General features: G+C 54.0%; 1 protein-coding gene across 5 annotated transcripts in view; it reads right to left on the bottom strand.

The window, feature by feature from the left end:
• Positions 1-24,967, bottom strand: part of SH2B3 (SH2B adaptor protein 3) — a 46,078-nt gene that overhangs the window by 3,712 nt on the left and 17,399 nt on the right. For 3 of the 5 annotated variants that reach the window (XM_008004725.3, XM_008004724.3, XM_073021109.1), the window contains exons 3-7: positions 1,041-1,142; positions 835-926; positions 649-746; positions 323-537; positions 55-226 (exon numbers count right to left, since the gene is read on the bottom strand). In XM_008004725.3, the coding sequence (XP_008002916.1) occupies positions 55-226; positions 323-537; positions 649-746; positions 835-926; positions 1,041-1,142 (679 nt within the window). Of the gene's footprint in view, positions 1-54; positions 227-322; positions 538-648; positions 747-834; positions 927-1,040; positions 1,143-12,752; positions 13,149-24,967 lie in introns of those variants that run through there. The other 2 variants (XM_008004727.3, XM_008004726.3) reach the window with 2 other exon arrangements.

The following is a 24,967-nucleotide window of genomic DNA, read 5'->3' as shown; positions in this document are numbered from 1 at the left end:
AAGCCTCTACCCAGTGTCGGCCACCCCCTTTAGCAAAGGGCAGTAGGGTCAGACCTGGTGGCTGGGAGACGACTACCACGTAGCTGGAGAGCCGGACGTCACAGGCAGCGCCGCACTCGAGTGGAATGGGCGAGCGCTGGAAGTGGTGGAGCATGTCCACGACCGAGGGAAAGTGGAGGTGCTGCACACGGCACTGGCCCTGCTCAGTCAGCGACAGGCGCAGGTGCTGTGGGAGGAGAGGATGGTGGGCTCGGGCTGTCCCTCTAGGACCCTGAACTCCAGTGGAGAGGAGTGGCACGGTCCTGCCTGCCCCGCCCCATACCTTGGCTATCCCCTGAAAGTTGAAAGTGAGCACGTATTCCCCACGCCGCGTCTCGCTCTGCCGCACCAGGAACACTCCATGAGCATCAGGGCCCTGCAGCTGAACCAGCTGAGCTGCTTTCACTCTGGAGATGGGGCCATGGAACCAGGGGTAGCAGGACAGGAAATGGTCTGTCTTCTGGCAGGCTGGGTCCAGCAGCCCCCCAGGAGAAGCACCTGTTAGATTAAGATGGGTGATGGTGGTCGCAGGGGGCTGCCTTATGTCCTGAGCTGAGTCTGGGTTCCAGCATACCCAGAATACAATGGCCTAGCCATTGGTTTACTCACCTTGGTTAAGCGAATCTGTGCTGCCCCTTGGGGAGCTGGATGTGCTGGGCTCTAGGGCTGAGGGAATATGCATCTCTGCTTCTGTGCTCTCCAGCCTGCTGGAGAAGAGGCTGAGGTTAAGAATCTGGGCAGGTCAGGGGTGGTAGCAGCAAAGGTCGTGCCAGGGACGAGGGCCTGGGACCTCACCCTCGGCCTGTGCACTCCCGGAGCTCAGCCATCCATGAATTCAGCTGCTGCTCATCTCCCACCTCAAAGATGATGTCTGTCCGGTCCTTCACCTGGCAGGAAGGAAGGGAACAGGGTTGGCCAGGTGAAGGAAGGGAACAGGGTTGGGTCTGATGTATGTGTATGTATTTGTATTGCCCCAGGGTGTGAAAAGCCTTGTCACTCACCTTCAGCACAAAGGTGTAGAGGTTGTCAGGCATCTCAAGGCGTGTGCACCGCCGGACCTCCTGGATGCTGGAGCAAGCTGCTTGTAGCTTGGGCCTTGAACTCTACGAGACCAAGATGGGGTACTCAAAGCTTGTTCCTGATGCTTTTTTTTCCAGCCAGGCCTGAGTTTGTCTATAGTCTCCCCAGGAGTCCCCCTTTTAGAGAGAGTATCCATGGTGTTGCTGTGCAGGCTCTGAGCCTGTAGTGAGGTCCAGGGTGCCTTACCCTAGCCTCCTGAACACCATTCACACTGAGGTCCTAAGCAGCGTGTGCTGGCAGAAGGCCAGCCCCTTGGACCTGGACCTGGGGACATTTCCACTCTGCCATGTGTCTGACATCCGTTTCTCTTCCCACTGGTGAGCAAAGAGCTCCCTGCCCAGCCAGGTGATGCCAGCTGCTGACCCTCTCATCACACCAAGCCCAAAAGGGGCAGAGCCTAGCATGGCTAGCCCAAGTTACAGCCACTGTAAAACCACAAAATCTTGGCCCTGGACCTTCCCAGGACACCCGGCACATAGGGCTGCAGGGTGGCTAGGAGTTGGCCACTGTTCCTTTGCCGGCAGGAACTCTGCTCCCAGGTCTTGACTGACCCTGCAGATGCTTCCTGTGCTGGGCACTCTGCAGCCAAGGAGCCAGCTGCTTCCGGTTGGGAATCTGCTCAGGAGGGGGTTTGCCCCTCCCCTTCCTCTTGTGATAAGACTGAAAAGATGGCCGAAAGAAGAAAAGGGGAGAAAGAGATGAAGTGAGGAATGGACAGAAGTGGTCCCACTGGTCCCCTTCCATTCAGGTGTTCCTGGAAAATACTATAGCCCCTAACAAACCGGGAGCAGGGGGATGGAAAGCAGAGGCAGGCCCAAAGGATGTTCCAGCAACCGTGGCTTCAGGTAATCCAACCTCCACCCAAGCCCAAAAGGGCACACCTTGGACTGGAGCTGCTAGTGCTATTAACCCCCAAAAGCTTAACCTTGCTTTAGACACAGAGGTGGCAGGTACCTCTGTTGGAAGGATCATGACCCCAGTGGCCTGGCCACCTCCTTTATCCCTCTTCCCCACCTGCAGGGGAGTCAATGAACAGTGAGGTAAGAGGGCATCCTGGCAGGAGCAGGATGGCCACCTGGGCCCTCTCAGCAGGTCTCCTGGGAGCTCCTGGGCCTGCTCTGGTTGTCGGACACAGCAGGCTGGAGGAGAGTAATGACTGCAGGAACGACCAACACTGGCCACAGCTTACTGCAGCCTCTCACTAGAAAGCTGCATGACTAGAACATTCCAACCTGAAGTGACCAGCACCAGCCAGGGAATTTTCACCTCCCACTCCCAGAGGTCCAACAGCCAGGAAGGGGCAGGCAGAGTAAGGCCTCGCATGGCATCCACACGGGCACTAGACACAGTGCAGGGAGTGGGGCCTCTGTACTCTTGCCCATTTTCACAGCTAGCCAGCCCTACGGAGCCTTCATTTCCTGTCTGCAAGATGGGTAAGGTGTGAGTGGCCACTTCCTTCTGCTACTTTTCCAGTTGGCCCTGCCTGGCCTCCACCCTCCCCACTGGCTGCAGGCCTTAAGGATCACTGGCAGGATATAGGCCAGGCCTGGAGGGGAACGGGCCTGGTCTCCCTTTCAGTTCCGCTCCAGGCCTAGTCCCTAGTATCAGTGCTGAGATTAACCAGCAGAGCTGCCGGTTTCACTCTGACTCTGGCCCCTGCAAGCCAGCTCCACCCCCAGCAGCTGAGGAACTGCTGAGCAGGCAGGCAGTGGTGAAAAGAGGATTCTCGTCCTCACCCATAGCCAGCCTGGCTGCCACCTGCCTGCTGGCTGAGCACAACCCAGGGGTTCTTCCCCGACTCCCCAGAGCAGTCCGTGAGAGCCGCCCAGGCCTAGAGCCACAATCTCAACCCAACCCTGCCAAGTATCAGAGCCCGGGTCTACCACTGAGCTACCTGGCGATATGGGTATCCTATGCCAGAGGCTCCAGCCAGGTTGCAATATGTGGGCACACGGGGGCAGGACAATCCCTGCTGCAGCCAAAACCTCAGCCTGCACAGCCCAGGCTCTGGACTCTGGCCACTGCAGGGAAGGACCACCAGATGCCCATCTGATTAAGCTATTATGGGGGGATGGGTGATGGGGGAGCCAAGCTCAAGTCTGGGGGCTGTGTCAGCAGCTGTGGGGGCTTGAGGTTCCCTTCTCTCACGTGCCCGCTATTCCACCGCCCTCAAAAGTCAAGCCAGGCCAGCAACAGCTGCTCCCTGGACCCAGCTTAGGCCATACTGTGGTTGGGTGATCACAGTGGCCAAATCATTTCAGGTATTTGTGGTTTGAACAGAATGTCACCCACCACATCCTGCAGCATCTATTTCTAGGGAGCAAGTCTTCTCCATTTCCAGCATCCAAATAGATGGCTTCTGTTTGTTACGGCCACTGTGGCTCCAGTGGAAATAATCCATTTCTTTCTTTGTTCTGGCTGCTAGGAAGTCTCAAAGTCAAAGATGCAGGCCAGCTCTGACACTACTCCAACAGTAGGACTTGTATTTATTTCAACAGCTAACTTTATCCCAGATGTTACAGTTCTTTTACCCTCTAGAGTTTTTTGGTTTTTTTTTTTTTTTTTTTTTTTTTTTTTTTGAGACAGAGTCTCACTCTGTTGCCCAGGCTGGAATGCAGTGGCGTGATCTCGGCTCACTGCAACCTCCACCTCCTGAGTTCAAGCGATTCTCTTGCCTCAGCCTCCGGAGTAGCTGGGATTACAGGCGCCTGCCACCACACCCAGCTAATTTTTGTATTTTTAGTAGAGATGGGGTTTCACCATGTTGGTTGGCCAGGTTAGTCTCCAACTCCTGACATCAGGTGATCCGTCCGCCTTGGCCTCCCGAAGTGCTGGGATTTCAGGTGTGAGCCACCACACCAGGCCCTGCCCTCTAAGTTTTAAGATTCAGCCCTGACCCTGCCACTTCCTATGCAACCCTGAACAAGGGGTTCGGCTCTCCATTCCTTAGTTGTCATCTGTAAGTCAGAGCTCATTTTTTCACAAGGTGAGCTAACACAAGCGAAAGGCCTGACTCGCACAGCTGTTAACAGGCCGGTGAGTAAAGCCTGCTTGGGTCCCACTACAGTACTGACAGCATGACAGCCCCCTCCGAGTGGCCCAGTCACTGGGTACACACCCAGCTTCTCTCAGCCTTACAGAACTATTGCTCCATTTTGTCACATGCTCCCTTACCATCCTGCAATAAATTCCACATAATATAACCAACCTATTACCCTAACTAATCACAAGACAGGGACAACAAAGGAATGTCACTTAGCCAAAATAAAATGTGCTTCAGTGCGACTGCAGACAACACAACCAACTACTCGGCTGCTTCTGAGCTGTGAAAAGAAGGCCAGGAACATAAGGGAGCCAAAGGGTGGGGGAGCCAGGAAAGCCAGCCAGGTTCCACATCCCTTCAGACAGCCCTGTGCAATGATCAGTCCCCCTGCAAAAGTCTCTGAGCCACAGTCCCCTCATCTGAGAAGTGGAGATGAAACACCAGCCTCATGAGGGCACACAGCTCTCCCTGACTCCCGCCTACCTGAGGATCCCTCTTTCTCCCACCTGGCTGTCCAGCCCACCTGGAGGGAATGTGACGGGCTGGAGGCAACGGACCCTTCTTCTCTAGGCCTCACTCACTTGCCCTCATGCTGTCACCTGAAAACTGTCTTGCTACCTACTGCCCCTTCCTGTGTGCTGAGGGACAGGGGACCTGCCTTGGCACAAACATTTATAGGGCCAGGATAGTCCTCCTAGAGTCTTCCGAGGTACTGGGCCACACCCCACCCTGCCAGGTCCTCACAACCACCTTGAGTGGGGTCTGTTACTGGTTTTTCCCTCAGGCATCCAGCAGAGTGACCGGCCAGGCCCTCATGGAGCTTCCACCCTAGCAAGGGCTGAGACAGGCAAATAGGGGCAGGGCAGGGTTGCACACACCAGTCAAAGGCCAGAGCCCTGGTGGCATGACCATACCTGCGTGGAGAGCAAGGCTGATGGCACGGCCTCTGGTGAGATAGCAGGAAGAGGCACAGGTGAGGCTGCCACAGAAGCCACCATGGGGCTTCAGGGCTGTAGGAATCAGCTTGAGCTTTTTCTAAGGTCGGGAAGCTCATAACAGGAGCAGGCCTGCTGGCTGGCCCCCTCCTCCTGGGATGCTGGCGGGCAGGACACAGGACAGCATCTGACACACCCCAGCAGCAAGGGCCAGGCCCAGACCAGCGTTGGGGAGAGACCGCCTTCCCCCAGGAACCCCCAGGCCACACTAGCTCCCTGGTGGTCCTATCTCCCCCAGGGCCTTTGAGCCCACGTTCATCTGTGTACAGCAGCAGTGGGACAGGCCTCAGTCAACCCTCCAGCACCAGCCACGCCTCCGCCACACCCATGCCCTCAAGGAGGCATTTGGCAGCCTGGGCCTAGCTCTGCCACTCACTACCTTCGAAACCTTGGGCAGGACATTAACTGGAGGTTCAGTTTGCTTTCAGTAATAGGGGGCCTGTAAGCAGGTCCTGTTGACCTTCTTACTGGAGGAGGAGGAGAAGAGGGTCTGAAAAGGAGCAGAGCAAATTCCAGATCCTGTCCTGGATGGCTGAATCCCTCACACCAGCTCAGAACCTGAAGTGGATGCTGCCAGGATGGATGAATGAATGAATAAGCATTATTATGGAAAATACTTAATCCAAGCTTACTGTCTGGTATCAAAAAGTTAACCTACTTGGGAAGCTGAGGCAGGAGAACCGCTTGAACCTGGGAGACAGAGGTTGCAGTGAGCCGAGATCACGCCACTGTACTCTAGACTGGTCGACAGAGGAAGACCCTGTCTTAAAAAAAACAAAAGATGCCTTGCCTCCTTCCAAAAATGATTTTAGTCAGGTTAGAGACACTCAGAAAGAGCCGGGAGGGAGACAGCTGCTATAAGACAGACGAGTCCCTCTTGCCACAGACTTGTCTCTGAGCTTCCTGGCAGCCAATGCAAAGAAGGATTACTCTGAGAAAGGACAGTCATTTTTGGACAGAGAATGCTGCTGTTTAGCTCCATTAAAGACTCTGAGAAGTCCTGCAGCAGAGAAACCTATTGAACCCATACATTACCCAAACTTTGACCTCTTTCGTAGACCTTATTACCATCCCAAGGTGAGGACCTTGCAAACTCTCCCTAAACATGGTGCCTCTCAGCCATCCTCTGGGCAGCATCAAGACAGCCTAGTTGCTAAAAGCCACCCAGTATCCTGCCCAGAAATACCTCAGGGCTGCAGAACCACCATGCAGCAATTCCACCACCTTGAGGTTTGGGACAGTCAGTCCTGCGCTTGAGTCCCAACTCCGCCTTCTCTTCCATAGATAAGTGACTTACCTCTCCTAGCCTCAGTCTCCAGTGTTTTTGTTTGTTTGTTTGTTTTTAAGAGATAGGGTCTTGCCCTGTGGCCCAGGCTGACTCACTGCAGCCTCAAACTCCTGGGGGCTCAGGTGAGCCTCCTGCCTTGGCCTCTTAGGTAGCTGGGATTACAGACACATGCCACCACACGTGGCCGATTATTTTTTTGGAGAGAGAGGATCTCACTATGTTGTCCAGGCTGGTCTCAAACTCCTGGCTCAAGTGATCCTTCTGCCTCGGGCTCCCAAAGTGAGTCTCCATGCATATGTGTGTGTGTGTGTTGTTTTTGAGGCAGGGTCCCTCTCTGGTGTGTGTGTGTGTGTGTGATTTTTGAGGCAGGGTCCCTCTCTGTTGCCCAGGCTAGAGTATAGTGGCGCATACTGGCTCACTGCAGCCTTGACCTCCTGGGCTCAAGCAAGAGTCTGCATTTTCTAAGGTGGGATAATAATGCCACTACCCTCCCCTGAGAATATGAGCATAGTGTGTGCAAAAGAGTTCCCAGGGGGTATGGAAGGCTATCAGGGGGATGGTAGGGCAGGGAGGAGCACAGGGCCTTAGGAGCTCAGCCTTAGGAGAGACTTGGGAGCAAGAAGGCCCCTCCCTGCACAGCCCTCCTGAGTTGTCACTCCCCTGCTCCCATGCACCAGAGGCTCAAGAAGGCCTCCCTCGTCCTTTTTCATCTTTGGGTCTTGGCCGGGCACACAGTAAGGGGCAATAGTGTTTGCTGAATATTCTACAAAGTGGAGATGGTGGAGGAGAAGGCATTGGAGGTTAAGGGAATAGCAAGAGCCAACACCCAGAGGGCAGAAGGCACAGCCCCAGGCTAGAAGACAACAGGGGCTTGACTGTGGCTGGAAATGACGCCCACAGACCCCACATCGCCCTTTAGTGAGCATCTGATGTGTGCCGGGCATTGGAACCTGGGTGACCCGCCAGCAGTTTCCAGATTGTGGAATTCACGGGCCGGCAACATTTCAAGTTTTCCAAGAGGAAGTCACAGAAATGAGTATCATACCATCAAGGAAAGGACACCACGAAACCAAGTAGGAAGGTCATGGTTCCAGAGCAAAGGACAATCCTGGGCATCATGGTCAGTGAGATTTACGAAGGAAAAGCCTCACAACCCTGCCCCAGGCCATCTCTGTGTGAGCAGTGTGTGTGAGCCTCACGTGGTCCTCCTGTGCCTTCACCCACTTCACAGATGAGAAGGCTCAGAGACCTTCAAGGGGGAGTGAACACAGCACAGGATGCTTCTATGACCTGCTGGCACACGACATCTGGAAGGGAACCTGGAATCTGCATTTTAACATGGGTGGCTTCTGAGCTGGCTGGGGTCTGAAGGAGGTCAAGAGAACTGGGCAGGGAGGCCTCTGTCCCCCATTTTCCCCCAGATGACAGGGAGCCACAGAAGACTTGCAGGAGGGGAGGCAGGACCCATCTCTCAAAGGCAGAAAGTGATGGATGCTGGGAGCCGAGCAGCCAGGATTCCAGTCCCAGACAACCGCTGGGGGAAAAGGGTATTCACAAGGACTCCCAGTGAGGAGAGAGGAACCAGGTTAGAAAACAGTGTGACACCTGGGCCCCCTGGGAGTTGGACAGCATCAAAAACACATCAGTCCCATCAGACTATGCCCAAGTCTGTCAGGAATTAGCTATTTCTACCTGCAGCACACTGTTCCAGCCTCCCCTCCTCTGCTCAAAACTCCCCTGCGGCTACAGGAGGCTGAAGCAGCGAGGTCAAGGCTGCCGTGAACTATGATGGTGCCACTGCACTCCAGCCTGGACAACAGAGCAAAATCCCATCTCAAAAAACTCCTGGCCAGGCGCAATGGCTCACGCTTGTAATCCCAACACTTTGGGAGGCCGAGGCAGGCAGATCACAAGGTCAGGAGTTCAAGACCAGCCTGGCCAATATGGTGAAACGCTGTCTCTATTAAAAATACAAAAATTAGGCCAGGTGCTGTGGCTCACGCCTGTAATCCCAGCACTTTGGAAGGCCGAGGCAGGCCGATCACCTGAGGTCAGGAGTTACAGACCAGCCTAGCCTGACCAACATGGAGAAACTCTGTGTCTACTGAAAATACAAAATTAGCCAGGGGTGGTGGCACATGCCTGTAATCCCAGCTGCTTGGGAGGCTGAGGCAGGAGGATCGCTTGAACCCAGGAGGCAGAGGTTACGGTGAGCCGAGATCATGCCATTGCCCTCCAGCCTGGGCAACAAATGCGAAACTCCATCTCGAAGAAAAATATATATATACAAAAATTAGTCGGGCATGGTGGCAGGTGCCTGTAGTCCCAGCTACTTGGGAGGCTGAGGCAGGAGAATCACTTGAACCCGGGAGGCAGAGGTTGCAGTGAGCCAAGATCACACCAGTGCACTGCACTGCAGCCTGGGCAACAGAGCAAGACTGTCTCAAAAAAGAAAAAAGCAAACTCTCCTGTGGTCCCCATCTGAGAGACCCCCGTTACTTCCTCAGCCTCTTGGGCCTCCCTCCCTCGCTCTGATCCAGCCACACTGGCCTCCACTCTTCTTCAGTGTACCAAGGGTGCTCAGGGCCTGTGCATCTGCTGTGCCCTCAGAGAGGCAACTCCCCCCACAGTTTCACAAATATGACTGCTGCTCAAAGTGTCATCTCCTCAGGGAGGCCCTCACTGACCACAGTATCTAAATCCCCAGTCGCAGAAGCCCCTTAACTTCCTTCCCTGCCTGTTGTCCTATGAGCTAGTCTTGCACATTCCTTGATGCAGGTCTCTACCGTGACTTGGTTTTGCTCACATGGGGTCCTTGGCCACAAGCCGGTGCCTGCTAGGTGGTGGGTGCTCAACATTAATCATAGGCCTTTTGCTGGCCAAGCATCCTTTGTGCTGGGTAATGGGGGGCATAGGGGATGATGGCCCCTACTGCCATCCCCCACTCCAGCCAGTGAAGACCATGAGTGATAGGGATGCTACAAGCCAGTGCTATCAGGGCTGGGGTGGGCCTCCCAGGACCCCTCCAGCTGGCCGGGGAAGAAGGCAGGCTGAAAGGCAGGTGCAGGTGTGTCAGCCCCCTGACCTCCCTGCAAGGACACCATCAGGAGCCCCCATACTACAGACTGGGAGGCAAAATCACGCAGTACCCCAGCCACAGGGAAGAGCCAAGTGGAGTCAGGGCTCCAACCCTCATCTGCACACCTCCAGCCCCAGCACCCCCAACACCTGGTCTCCCTCCAGCCGCCTTCCCACCCACACCTTCTCCCGCCGCCCAGCCCCTGCATTTATGATGCCCTGTCTGACCCAAACTGCATGTCCCAGCAGAGAAAACCTCCCCTCCTCCAGGGAGCCTTCCCTGACCACTAAGTCATGGTTAGTGCAATTCCTGTGCCTCTCCCTCAGCACTGAGCTTATCGGATCGGCCATGGTTTCCTGATGACGCAGCTGCCTCCACCATCTGACTGTGAGAGTCCGTCTCAGGGTTGGAGTGGGCACCAAACCTTGCTCCCAGCTGAGGCCCAGCCCTGGGGCAGGCCCAGAGGAGGTACTTGGAGGGTTTGCCAGGTGGATGGATGGATGAGCACTTGAGTAGGTACCTGGGACCCCCAAGCTCTCAAGTGCCTGGGAAGCAGAGGGAGGTATGGGGTGTGACGGGTGATCTCAGCCCCCTTTTCCCCGGCTCCTTGGGGGGCAAACTGAAGGCACTGAGCCAGTTCCAGCGACTGAATCAGTGTGAGAACTATAGGCCACAGAGCGCTTCTCTGCTATGCCCCCACCAGGACCCCAAGCCCGGCCCCTCCTTCATAGACCCTTCAAATGCTGGACCCCAATCAAATCACTTTGGCCCGCTGTGTTTCACTTTCCTCACCTGTAAAATGGAGATGATAATGGAACCCAGTCCTTGGATGTGTGCAAGTGGAGCCTGCTTGCTGCCCTCAACATCCAGTGGGCCCAGTCCACAGGGCAGCGGCTTGTAGACCCCCACCTCCCTGTTCATTATGGGCCAGATCCCCCCTTGGTCTGCACCCTGCTGCCTCAGGCCCCCTCTCCCCACAGGGGAGGAGGAAAGAGAAGGGAGAAGCTTCCAGAAAAGCCATGGGTCAAGTCAGCTTTCCCCCTTTCCTGGCAAGAGCCCCTGGTACCAGAAACAGAAACCTCCCCCTGCTTCCCAGACATCTGAGGGCTTTGGGGGTCCCAGGCCCCCACCCAAGTGCTCATCCATTCATCACTCGGCAAATCCTCCAAGCATCTCCTCTGGGCCCAACCCAGGGCTGGGCCCACCCCAACCCTGAGAGGAATTCTCCCAGTCAGATGGTGGAGGCAGACACAGACACAGTGAGTGTGTGTGGTGTGGGCAACAGGACACACCCTGGCCTGCTTTTCGTGTGTGTGTGTGTGTGTGTGTGTGTGTGTGTGTGTGTGTGTGGCAGGAGGGGGACGGGGGGAGTGATTAGCCAGAGATGCTGGGACAGACAGGACTTGACCTGTCTAAAACCCCACCCAGAGTGAAGAATTCCCCCTCAGTTCCCATCACGGTCTTCCTGCATAGAATCACAGGGACACAGATACAAAGACCCCTCTCAGAGAGACAGCGACCACCCCCCCGACCCCAACACAGAATCATGATGGCAAGGACACAGAGCCCCTTTCAGAAGCTAGAGTGGCCTCCCGACAGTGACAGACACCCAGAGGAAGACCTTCATGCAGGGAAAGACAGCCCCCACCACACCTGCTTCCAGACCAGCCCAGAGTCCCCAGCAGCGACATGGTCCCCTCCTCAGATGTGGGTGCCGACTCCACCAGGTGGTCAAGGGTGGAGGGGCCAGTTACACGTGGCCCCTGCAGCCTGCTGTGAGGATGGCGGGACACTTCCGCTCTCGGGTCTGCCATGGTGGGGCTATGCACAAGGCCTGGGAGCAGTGGCTTATGAGGGATGATGCCTGGAAAGCCCTACACTCCCCGCCCCGCAGTGGGCACCTTCCCCATCGCTCATCCCAGTACATGGACAGGAAGTCCAGGCCCCATCCAGCCCACTTGGGAGGAATGTCCTGGGATGGGCCTTGCAGGGGGCAGGATGGAAGGAGGAGAGCCACACGCCCAGGGCCTTTTCCCTCCACACCTTCACTCAAGCCGTACCCTCCGCACAGGGCACCATTCTGGCCAAACCGCTGGGCTTTCAAGTGCCAAATAAGGACAAACTGTCAGGCACCGGGAGCTGCACTACAGTGACAGCCAGCGGGCCAGCACACGGCACAGGGCATGCAGCGGCTTCCATCCACCCGTCCTGTCCCCAGCAGGCCTGAGCCACTTCTGAGGACAGGATGGCATCTCTGGGCAGCACTCAGCTCCATACACAGCAGAGCCACCAGACCCCACTCCAGACCTGGTCCCAGTGCACCTCCCCTGCTGCATGCCAGCTGCCATCAGCCCACACCTCACACGACCACATCCTGCTCCCAGTTGTCCCCGTAGGAATCCTTCCTGCCCCCACTGTGGCCAGTCTGGCTAAGCCCAGCACCCCTGCCCTTGGTCACACCTTTTTCAGGTGATGCCTTCTGCTCCTGGCCACCACAAGGCCATGGATGCCCCAAACTACGAGTGCCAGGCTGTGCTGGCCTCCAGACAGAAGGGAGAGCAAGCAGCTTCCTTGGCAGGGAGGGGACGAACCCGGCTCCCTGCAGTGGGTGGGGGTTGTTCACGCCTGTAATGAGCACTTTGGGAGGTCAAGATGGGCAGATCACTTGAGGTCAGGAGTTCGAGACCAGCCTGGCCAACACGGTGAAACCCTGTCTCTACTAAAAACTCAAAAATTAGGCGGGTGTGGTGGCGCATGTGTAGTCCCAGCTACTCAGGAGGCACGGGAATCACCTGAACCTGGGCGGCGGAAGTTGCAGTGAGCCGAGATTGTGCTGCTGCACTCCAGCCTGGGCTACTTCAAGACACCCTCTCAAAAACAAACAAAAACCACCAGTGAGGACCGCAGCCAGGCCCCGCATCTGTGATGATCACTGACAGTATCATGAGGCCCCAGGGCTGGGTCTGTTGTAGCACACACCAGCGGGGCCAGGTCCCCAGGCTTGAATGGGGCACTGATGGCCCAGCCCCCTGCCACAAAGCCAGGACCAGCTCGGGGAAGCCCCGGCCAAGCGTATGCTCTGCGCCGGGTGTGGGTGGAAAAAGATGTGGTTAAGAAACAACAAAAAACCTCTGTCGCCCATCTCTGGTGGGGGGAGTGCACCAGAGGAGAGGGGACTCGTCACCACCAAGATCCCCAAAGCCCCAGACGACGGTAGCGACTGCCTGCCTTCGAAGAACGATGATTCAGAAGAAGAGGTGACAGCAAGGGCTTCTGGGGCGGAGGGGCTCCCAGCCAGCTGGCACAGCCAGGCCACGTCCTCCTCCAGCCACGGCACAGCACCAGGAATCCCATGTCCTTCTGAGCTCTACCTGGTATGGACTCTCATTACTATCATTTTAGCTCCTATTTACTGAGCGCTTACCATGTTAACAGGCCTTGACACACAGCCTCTCACTGACATCACAAAACAACAGGAAATCACACCAGCCACACATAACAAAAGCCAGCTGGATTAAATAATTAAAAGTGAAAAAGGAAACCAAGACAGAACTAGAATAAAACCTAAGTAATTATTTATCTGATCCTGGGTGGGGAAAGGCCTTTTTAAAGTTAAAAAAAAAAAAGAATAAAACCATAAAGGAAAAGATCACTGGATTTTACTGCCTGGAACTTGCAAACCCCCATAGGTCGAGAAATGCAGGAACAAAATTGAGAAGTCAAATTGGAAACCAGGGAGATGTTTGCAACACGGGACAGAGCTAATATCCATGCCACGTAGTGTTCACAAATCAAGAAAAAGGCATGCAGTGCAGGAGACAAACATGCTGAGTAAATAGTCTGATAAATCACAAGAAATGTGTATGACCAAGGAACAGAAGAGAAACAGTCGAACTCCACGGGGACAGAAAGATCAATGGTTGCCAGGGGCTGCAGGCACGGCGTTTTGGGACTGACTGCTCCGAGTTTTTTTTCTAGGGTGATGGAAACATTCTGGATTAGATAGTGGTGATCATTGCACAATTGTTTAAATATACTAAAAGCCAATGCATTGTACACTTTAAACAAGTGAATTTTATGGTATATGAATATCTCAACTTTTAACAAAGAGAAATGGTCATACTTAGGATAAGATAACCACTTTTCATCCAGAAGGTGGCAAAGGTTTTTAAAATAATACCCAGTGCTGGCACCACTGGTGACGAGAAGATATATGGGTATAACCTTTCTGGAAGCCTACTCGAAAATAATGTATCAAAAGAACAAGAAATGGCTATTAGGCAGATGAAAAGATGCTCAAAACCATTTTCCATTGGGGAGATGCAAATCAAAACCACACTGAGGCTAAACCCGGTAGCTCACACCTGTAATCCCAGCATTTTGGGAGGCTGAGGTGGGAGGATTGCATGAGTCCAGGTGTTCGAGATCAGCCTGGGAAATATGGTGAAACCCCAGCTCTTCAAAAAACAAAAGCAAAACAAAACAAAAAACCACATCAGCGTAGTGTAGTGAAAAACAAAAATTAGCTGAGTGTGGTGGTGTGTGCCTATAATCCTAGCTACTCAAGAGGCTGAGGTGGGAGGATCACTTGAGCCCAAGAGTTTGAGGCTGCAGTGAGCTGAGATAGTGCCGCTGCACTCCAGCCTGTGTGACAGAACAAGACCCCATTTAATAAAACAAACAAACAAACACCACACTGAGATATTACTTCACACCCTTTAAGATGGCTAGGATGGCTATAATCAAGAAGACAGACAACAACAAATGTTGGCAAGGACGTGGAGAAATTGGAGTCCTCATGAAATGATGGGAATATAAAATGGTGCAGCTGCTTCAGAAAACAGGTTGGCAGTCATATTTTATATACAGTCATATTTATTGTGTGTATATACACACACACACACACACACATATATATATATATTTTTTTTTTTTAGTCAGAGTCTCATTCCAGCCCAGGCTGGAGTGCAATGGCACAATCTTGGCTCACTGCAGCCTCCGCCTCCTGGGTTCAAGCGATTATTCTGCCTAAGCCTCCAAGTAACTGGGATTAAAGGCATCCACCACCACGCCCCACTAATTTTTGTATTTTTAGTAGAGACAGGGTTTCACCATGTTGGCCAGGCTGGTCTCGAACTCCTGACATCAAGTGATTCACCTACCTTAGCCTCCCAAAGTGCTGGGATTACCGGTGTGAGCCACCCCGCCCAGCCCAATGTAATTAAACATAGAATTACTATATGCCCCAGCAATTCCACTCCCAAGAGAAATGAAAACACAGATCCATATAAAAACTTGTCCGCAAATGTTCACAGCAGCATTATTCATAACAGCCAGAAAGTGGAGATAACCTGATGTCTATCAGGTGATAAATAAGCAAAATGTGGCAAGTCCATACAATGGAGTATTTTTCAGCCATAAAAAGGAACAAAGTACATGCTATAACCTCAGTGAACCTCGAAAACATGATGCTAAGTGAAGGAAGCCAGACACAAAAGGCTGCATAGTCTATGATTCCATGTATGTGAAATGTCCAGAATAGGCAAATCCCTGGAGACAGAAAGGAGATGACTGGTTGCCAGGGGCTGGGGAGGGAGGTACGGGGAGTGACTGTTCATGGGTATAAGGTTTCCTTTTTTGATGATGAAAATGTTCTAAAATTAGATTATAGTGAGGGTTGCACAACTCTATAAATATACTAAAAACCAATGAATTACATGCTTTACACAAGCGAATTTTATGGTTTGTAAATTATATCTCAATAAAGCTTTGAGAGCAAGAATGGATCAGAAGTGCTTATAAAAAACCTTGACCCAGCACTCCCCTTCTAGGAACTGAGCAGAAGAAAATCACAGAAATGGGCGCCAAGACTGACATAAGGTGTTCATCCCAGGGTCATCTATACCAGCAAAAAAGTTAGAAATGGGCCGGGCACGGTGGCTGTAATCCCAGCACTTTGGGAAGCTGAGGCAGGCAGGTCACCTGAGGTCAGGAGTTTGAGACCAGCCTGGCCAACATGGTGAAACCCCGCCTCTACTAAAAATACAAAAATTAGCCAAGTGTGGTGGCACACGCCTGTAATCCTGGCTACACAGGAGGCTGAGGCACAAGAATTGCTTGAACCTGGGAGGTGGGGAAGAAAAAAAAGAATACAGAAAAATGTTCAGGACACATAGTGAAAAAAGCAGGTGACCAAATAGTATGAGGAATGCCAGGCCTGCAAAGGCTGAAGTTTTTGTCCACAAGCTCCTGCCTGCAAGGGGCTCCAGACAGAATTGTGCAAAAAGTAATCCCTTCCCAGCAATTGCTGAAGGAATTGGAATATGGGGGTGAAGGCAAAGTTAAAGACAGAAGAGGCTGGGTGTGGTGGTGGCTCATGCCTGTAATCCCAGAACTTTGGGAGACCTAGGCGGAAGGACTGCTTGAGCCTAGGAGTTTAAGACCAGCCTAGGCAACATAGTAAGACTCTACAAAAAAACTTAAAAATTAGCAGGGCATGGTGTCCTGCTAATGTCTATGCTAATAGTAGCATTAAACAGTCCCAGCTACTTGGGAGGCTAAGGTGGGAAGATCACTTGAGCCCAGGAGGTTGAGGATGCAGTGAGCCAAGATGGCGCCACTGCACTCCAGTCTGGGGGACAGAGCGAGACTCGGTCTCAAAAACAAAATAAAAATGACGATAATGACATCTACCAAATGGAAATGCTGGTTCTCTATGGGTAGTGAGATTGTGGGAGGTTTTTCTGGTACTGTTTTTTTTGTTGTTTTTTTTTTTTTCTTTAAATAGTTTCTGCCATGAGCTTTATTAATTGAAAAAGCAAAATAAAAAACATTAGAACTCAGACATGGAGGTCCTCGGCAAGTTAGACAGTTTCCTAGATTACATGGGGTACTCAGATGAAGACAGGGCAGGACCCCCTTCCAGGTGGTTCCCTAGAGAGAGGTTTCTATCTCCTCCTACAGTGGTGCCTCTGCGTGTAGAGCTGAGGTCGGGGTACGAGTTAGGCATGGGGTGGGGGGTCCCAGGCAGCAGCCACAGCGAGGGAGGTCCAGAGGCCAAGTGGCCCTTAATCGCCCTGATGTACGCTGTCACCCAGTGGTTCCAGAGGCCAAACAGTGGGCAGGGGCCACAGCCTTCTCCTCAACTCAGAGGGAAGATAGGAAAAAGGGGGTATGGGGCCCCAGAAAGGAAGCTGAGGTGGCCCCTCCTGCACTGGGGGAGGAAGCCCCCCCGTCCGGGCCAGCACTCGGAGACCTCTTCTAGCACATTCAGTTTCCTTTCCCATTCACAAAGAACTGGGTGGGGGATTTCCAGCAGCACCAGTGGGGCCAGCCAGGGGTTGCTGTGGGGAGCAGCCAGGCTGCTGCCCATCCTGGGGAGGGACCCTGGGGACCTACCTGTGGGATGTGGTGGCCTCCTTCCCCTTTTTCCACCCTTCAGGGTAGGAACACATCATGCCAGCTCCTCCCTGAGCCTGCATTTGGCTCAAAACAACCCACTAAGGCAAGTGCTGGCATCCCATTTTCTGTAATGAGCCACGGAGGCTCAGAGAGGCCAAGTTCTCAGCCCAGAGCCACACAGCAAGGATACAAGAGCCAAGATCTGAACCTGACCCTGTCCATTTGCCCTTCTCCAGCGTCTACCTTTCACCCCTAGACCCTGACCCTGAACCTCCAAGCCCCCAGCCCTGACTCCACAATGGTCTCATCTCAACACCAGCCCCACAAACAACACAAAAATACCACACCAACTTCCAAGAAGCCAGTAAGAGCAGCCAGGCCTAGTGAGCAGGACGGGGTGGGGACGGACCATAATAACTTAATTACCCACCCCCCGCCCGCCCTGTTGGATTCAGGGCACTTTCTAGGCTGTGGATTCGCAGAATTTGAGCTGAAAGGAAGCACCCGATACCATCTACCCCCGTGGTTTCAGCGCGGTCCGGGGGTTCTTCTAAGCGGCAAAGCACTTTTTCAAAAACGATTTTGCATGGAACCCCAATAAGGAGGCAGATGGGGTGGCAATGTGTGTGGCTGGGGCCGCGGGAGCCCTGCCCAACCCCCTCCTCCTTCCCCACCACTCCCAGAAGGCCACTGCCCCAAGCACCCGCTTCATAGCTCAGAGAGGACTGGGACCTACCCCGGTCACATGGCAGTCCACGACACAGTGAGGATGGGACCTCCATTCCTACCCCAGGAGCCTCTGTCCCTGGTCCCCCAGGAGAGGTGGGCCCGGGAAAAAATCGGCTTCTTAAGCTTGTGTGCCCGCCAGGACCTGAGCTCTGCCTGACTGCCAAGACGAGGGCTCAGTCTGCCCTGCCTGCCGGGATACGGGCTCAGTCTGACGGTGGAGAGTAAGTGCTTTCTCTCTGCCTGTTCTGGGGCCTAAACACAAACCCCGTGCCCCTGGTGCCCCTGGCCTTGGCAGATCCACCAGGGACTCTCATTTCCTGCCTTGGCCACCTCCCAGTTCTGGGGCCTCAGGCAACTTTCTGTACCTCTCTGTGCCTAGTTTTCTTGGCTGTGAGATGGCTTCATCACTGTCCCCACCTCCGGGGTTTGTGGTAAGGATTCCATGGGATGTGGCGGGCACAGTGTCTGTCACATGGAAACCAATTAATAAAAACTGGCTGGGCGCGATATCTCCCGCCTGTAATCCTAGCATTTTGGGAGGCCAAGGCAGATGGATAGCTTGAGGCCAGGAGTTCAAGACCAGCCTGGCCAACATGGCGAAACCACATCTCTACTAATAATACAAAAAAATTAGCTGAGTGTGTTGGTGGGCGCCTGTAATCCCAGCTACTCGGGAGGCTGAGGCAGGAGAATTGCTTGAACCCTGGAGGCAGCGGTTGCAGTGAGCCAAGATCACACCACTGTGCTCTAACCTGGGTGCTCTGTCTCTAAATAAATTAATAAATAAAAATGACAACGCCAGTGATGCCTGCAGCAGCGAAGCCTTGCTGGGCACTGGCTGTGTTGGGCACAGCTCTAGGTGCTTCCCAGACAGCACTCAGTTGATCCTGGGGTGGGAGCCATCATTCAGCTATTTTTACTTGAGGAAACTGAGGCACAGGGAAGGCAAAGTGCCTTCCTTCCCCTGGGTCACAAGGTTCAGAAAGGCAGGGGCAGGCCAGGCCCGTGCCTGTCGGAGCCCGAGGCAGCGCCCCTCCTGCGGCTGCTTCCTGCCACCGGCCCTCCTCCTCCTCCTCCCTCCTCCTCCTCCTCCTCCTCCTCCTCGCACTCCTGCCCTGAGAGGAAACCGCCAGGCCTCCGGCGGACGTCCCTTTCTTTCTGCTTCCTCTTTCCCACACCCGGAGGCATGAGGGTGGCTCCTTGCATCCCCCGCCCAGGCTCTGGGCCCAAAGCTTGACTCCTGTGGCCTCCCCAGGCCTCAGTTTCCTCCTCTTTAAAGGAGGTGTAAGGGCGGTGCTGCTTGGAAGACTCACGGCAAGGATGGATGGGCACAGCCCTCCTGTGCCCAGGCGGGGTCACGGCCTACCCAGAGGGAGCTGCCCACCTGAGCCTCTGCCTCCCCTGCAGACCCAGGCACGCCCAGAAACTGAGGACCCCAAGGGCTGGTCTCATCGGAGACCCAGGCTCCTGTGCTATCTCTGGGGGGACTTTGTGCTCCCAAAATCAAGGTCAGAGTGGCCTTGTTCCAGGGCTTCTGGGTGCCCCAAATGTCTCCTGCCAGGAGGGTAGGCCCGAGGCTGCCCCTCACCTGCCCAGTCGGTGATTACTGTAGCCTGCCCCCCATGACACTTCCCATTTTACAGACTTCCCATTTTACAGAAAACTGAGGCCCAGCAAGGCCAAGTCACTCACCCGGGTCACCTGGCTCGAAAGGGGATGAGTGAGGATGGCTCTGAAGCACATTTGCCCCTGAGTCGCAGCCACTCCCACCCAGACCACTGCCTCCTGGGCACTCAGGCCTGTGATGCAGCGGGGGGCTCAGGGCTGAGGGCTAAATCCCCCTGAGGCATCCCCCAGCCCCTCTTCTACCCCTTCTCCAAGCTAGGCATCAGAGGCCATGGATGGGATGTGCCAGGCAGAGTCCTCCATGCCAGGTGAGGGGCACTGGCCAGCCCCCTCCAGGCCTCAGTGTCTGCATCTGTAAAATGGCAGCATTGGATAAAATGGCCACAGGAGCTTTTCCTAGTCCCAGAGCCCAAAACAGGTGTCCCCACCCATGCAGGGCCCTAGTTAACAGCACCATCAATAATACTGACAGTAAGTCCTTCTAAAGACTCACTGCTCACAGGGGCAGCCAACTGCCCAGGTTCCAAGCCCCTCTCGGCCACAGGGGCCGTGAGACCTTGGGAAAGCCACCTTTTTCCACTAAGCTCTCTCAGACCTAGTCTCCCCATCTGTGAAATGGGCCTAATGGTGCAGCTATCCTCACAGGGCTGCTGTGAAGATAAAAGGAAGCCAGGTCAGTAAAGTGCCTGGTGTATAAGGAAAGCCCAATAAATGGTGGCTTAAAGGGCATTTATCAACAGCTAGAATTCCATCATGTCCTCCACTGTACAGATGAGGGAAACTGAGGCTCAACCTCCAGAACCACCAGGCCTGGCAGGACTTCGAGATCATCTCAGCCAACCCATGCCTGGGCATATATGGAAACTGAGGCCCGGCAGGGTGGGTATGCTCCATTTGAAATGGGAGCCCCATCTCCCCAGGAAGGTCTGGGGCCCAAGGCCAGCTACTCCAGTCCAGCAGCTGCTTCTGGAATCTTTCCCTCAGGGTCCCTGCTGTCACCTCCCCGTCAGGCTCTCCCGCTGAACCAGCAGCAGCACAGGCCAGGCTGGGACCCCCCCCCCCAATGCCGGCCTGGCACCACCAGATCCTCTGATTTTTTTTTTTTTTTTTTTTTTTCTGAGACGAAGTCTTGCTCTGTCACCCACGCTAGAGTGCAGTGGTGCAATCTCAGCTCACTGCAACCTCCGCCTCCTGGGCTCAAGCGATTCTCCTGCCTCAGCCCCCCGAGTAGCTGGGATTACAGGCATGCGCACTGCACCCAGCTAATTTTGTATTTTTAGTAGAGACTGGGTTTCACCATATTGGCCAGGCTGGTCTTGAACTCCTGACTTCAAGTGATCCATCTGCCTTGGCCTCCCAAAGTTCTGGGATTACAGGCATGAGCCACCGCACCCAGCTGATCCCCTGATTTCATAAGAGAAACCAGAAGTCTGGATTCTGGAAATCTCTCCACTTTAGGTTATAAATGTGGCAACCAGTACAATTTCCTTTTCTGGTAACTGCCAGGTGAGATGCGCACTTCAGGTCCAGCCCAGCCTGGAGCTGGCGTTATACACTCTCTTGTTTGAACCAGTTCAGCAGGTGGCCAGGGATTTGGGGTTAGAGGGCCCTTGGGATCAAAGGTTCCCATCTCAGGGTTCAGATCCCCTTCACTTCACAAACCCAAGCAAGTAAGTTTCTGTGCTTCTCCCAGTGCCTCAATTTCCTCATCTGTCAAATGGGTCAGTGAACTCCAGCTCATGGGAAGGTCAAAGAATTTAGGGCAACGCCTGGCACGCAGAGGCACATATTCAGGGCCATGAATGTTGGGGCTCAGAAAACACCCCAAAGAAAGGTGCTGTGGCGTGCTAAGTACTTGAACTAAGGAAGACTAGAAGGGCTCAGAAGGGGCCCTCAGAAGCAAAGTCTCTCTGACCTTCTTCTGCCCTCCTGTCTCTCTCACCCTCCCTTCTCCCCTGAAGCGAGTTATAGAAACTAGGCGGCTGGGCGCAGTGCCTCACGCCTGTAATCCCAACACTGGGGGGCCGAGGCAGAAGGATCACTTGAGGCCAGGAGTTCGAGGCCAGCCTTGGCAACATAGCAAATCCCCATCTCTCTTACAAAAAAAGGACAGGAAGGGAAAGGAAAAGGAAAAGGAAAAGGAAAGGAAAAGGAAAGGAAAAGGAAAGGAAAAGGAAAGGAAAAGGAAAGGAAAGGAAAGGAAAGGAAAGGAAAGGAAAGAAAAGGAAAAAGGAAAGGAAAGGAAAAACAGTACCAGAATTCTTCCTCAAGGTAGGTCATAGAATCTAGAACCCCTCTCCCTGAAAGCCAGAAATAAAACCTGGAACTACAACTCTAAACTTCCCCTACCTTCCTGGGTAGGAGCCATCCACAAAGAAATTCTCCAACCTACCTTGTCTGAGGGAGGCAGGCTGTAAGTTCCAGAGAGGTCCTGCCCTGTACCGGGAGGAAGAAACGCCATGCAGAGGCCAAGAGGAATGGGAGCAGGTAGGCCTTGCTGGGATCCCGCCTCTGTCTAGCTCAGTAGATCACACCCTTTTGTCCCAATCCCATTTGTATGCAGCTATCCCTGCTCCATCAAACCTAAACACCAGACAGACCATTTCCTGGGGTCTTTCGGTCTTCATTCCTAGAGGCTCCGTGTCACATAAAACTTTGATTCAATAACTTTGTGATGCTTTTCTCTTGCTGACCTGTCTTGTTGCAAGAGTGTCGGCCATGACCCCGATGATGGCTGATGAAAGGCATGTCACCTTCCCCCCACATAAACACACTCCTCCCCTGTCCTCGCCCTGCCTCGGGCTCAGCAGTGCCCAGGGGAGGGAGGTCTTCATAAGAAATCATGCCATACTCTCCCATCGCTGGCCTGAGCTGGGAGACCACAGGTAGCCTGGAGGGTCCCTCTCACCCACTCCCACCCCCAGGCGGCCCAGGCAAGTGTCTCAGGCCCTCTAAGCCTAAATCCTCCAATTGTTCCCACTGCCCTTAGTGTAAAATCTAAAGTCCCCACGGTGGCCCACAAGGGCCCCCATAGTCCAGCTCCACCACCTTTGCAGTCTCACCCCTCTTGCTCCCTCCAACCCTAGGATGCCTGACTATTACCAACCCCAGGGAAGGCAGCCCCCTCCCACCTCCCAAGGGCCCATGCTGCCCTCCTGCAGTGGCCACTGAGACCAGAGAAAGCTGGGACTTCTCTCCCCTTCTCCTGACCTTAGAAAATACAGACATCTCCTTCACCGCACCCCCACCCCCAGCAGGCTGTGGCTTTTCCCTTGCACACCCGTGGTCACAGAACGCTCTCTTCCAGAGCAGCCCTCACAGTGCCCCTGGAGGTGCTGTACCGTCACCCTGCTCCACAGGCCCGGGGTCACACAGCAGGTCGGGGGCGGAGCTGCGGCCCAACTGCAGGTGAGGCTCACCTGTGGGCTGGGCCCACCTGGCCTCAGACTTCTGGGCAGCTGCCTTCTCTTGGCTCTCTCCCTCCAAAGCCTCTTACAGCCCTGGGCAGCAGGGCCTCCTCCAGGCTGGCACTGGGATTACATCTGCTCCCTCTCCTGCGGGGCACCCTTTAAGTGACAGACCGCAGGTGCGGATCCAAAGCTTAAGCCCTTCGCCACCACGCGCTGGTTGTCAGAACTTTCTTATCCTTTTGTTTAAAACTGTTCCCAGAGCCAACCCCTGGGTCAGAGGTCAGGGGTCACAGTTGACCACCTGGCAGGCATATGCAAAATTTGTGGTCTGAGCACCCTCAGCCCGTCGCCTGGACACAGATTCACTGAGGGGACGCTCTGGAGCCGCCCGGACTATTCCACCTGATGCTCAGAGGGGCTAGGAGAAGCCTCTCCAGGGCTGCTTGCTTTGCAGGCAACACCCCAGGCCCCGCAGCAACCGCCAAGCCTGTGACAGAGCCCCAGCCAGCCAGGGCTAAGGCAAAGCCCTCTGGGACCTCCCTGGTTCCCTGGATTGGGACAAGCCCTGGGGAATCTGATGGAGCCCTACCATCAGGGCTCCCAGAGAACAGGAGTCTTGGGGATGCCTTCCCCTGAGGGCCCAGCCAGCACTGGAAATAAACCTAGGCTCTCTGCCCGAAGTCAAAACCATAACAAACCACAACAACCATGGCAACAACAACGCAGCACTCATGGAGTGCTCCCAGCGCCAGGCACGCGGCACCGTGTGCTCTCCCCGCCAAGATATACACAGCCCTATGGAGTAGGAACTATGAGTACCCTCCAATGTATACAGGGGGAAACTGAGTCTCAGAAAGGTGATGGCACTTGCCCCAGAGCTGAGAAAGCAGCTCATTCATTATTCAAACCCAGGACCAGCTGGCTCCCGACACCTGGTCTTCCAAGATTATTTTTATTTTTTACATATTTACTTACTTTTTTGAGACGGAGTTTCGCTCTTGTCACCCAGGCTAGAGTGCAGTGGTGTGATCTCGGCTCACTACAACTTCTGCCTCCCGGGTTCAAGTGATTCTCCTGCCTCAGCCTCCCAAGTAGTTGGGATTACAGGCATGCACTACCACCCCTGGCTAATTTTGTATTTTCAGTAGAGACGGGGTTTCACCATGTTGGTCAGGCTGGTCTCGAACTCCTGACCTCAGATGATCCGCCTGCCTCAGCCTCCCAAAGTGCTGGGATTACAGGCATGAGCCACACACTTGGCCACCAAGATAATTTTTAGTAGAGATGGGGTTTCACCATGTTGGCCAGGTGGGTCTTGAACTCCCAATCTCAGGTAATCTGCCTCAGTCTCCCTAAGTGCTGGGATTACTGGCATGAGCCACCATGCCCAGCCACAGAAGTTGTTTTTCAAAGTTAAGAACTCCGGCCGGGCACGGTGGCTCACGCCTGTAATCCCAGCATTTTGGGAGGCCAAGGCGGGCGGCTCACGAGGTCAGGAGATTGAAACCATCCTGGCTAACACGGTGAAACTCCATCTCTACTAAAAATACAAAAAATTAGCCGGGCGTGGTGGCAGGCGCCTGTAGTCCCAGCAACCCAAGAGGCTGAGGCAGGAGAATAGCGTGAACCTGGGAGGCAGAGCTGGCAGTGAACCAAGACCACACCCACTGCACTCCAGCCTGGGCAACAGAGCGAGACTCTGTCTTCAAAAAAAAAAAAGAACCCCACAGTGTTGCACAGATAAGATCATGTACTGAGACCGTTATTTGTCTTTCATGGTGTCACAGCCTCGAGATTTTTAACAAATGATGAGAAAACCATTTTTATCTGTGCTTGCGTTTTCCCAACAGCTTCTGATTGTGCTTGGAATAAAACACTAAGTCCTTCCGTTCCCAGTGTCCTCCACCCACATGTACTTCCCTGCTCCCCATCTCCCTCTCTGTGCTCCCACCACACTGGCCTCTTTATATTGTCCTTTCTTCAAAACATGCTAAATACATTCTCTACTCTGGGTCTCTGCCCATGCTGTTCCTTCTGCCTGGAAGGCCCAGTGATTTACTTAGGATGAAAGTAAGTGATTTACTTAGGATTTACTTAGGATGAAAAGTGTCCTCCTGGCCAGGCATGGTGTTCTCGCACCTGTAATTCCAGCACTTTGGGAGGCCAAGGCGGACAGATCACCTGAGGTCAGGAGTTCAAGACCAGCCTGGCCAACATGGCAAAAACCCATCTCTACTAAAAATATAAAAACTTAGCCAGGCATGGTAGCATGCGCCT

The sequence above is a fragment of the Chlorocebus sabaeus genome, chromosome 11 (assembly GCF_047675955.1).
Source record: "Chlorocebus sabaeus isolate Y175 chromosome 11, mChlSab1.0.hap1, whole genome shotgun sequence".
Lineage (NCBI taxonomy): Eukaryota > Metazoa > Chordata > Mammalia > Primates > Cercopithecidae > Chlorocebus > Chlorocebus sabaeus.
The sequence above is the reverse complement of the archived record's forward strand: the minus strand, read 5'-3'. Positions and strand labels throughout refer to the sequence as shown.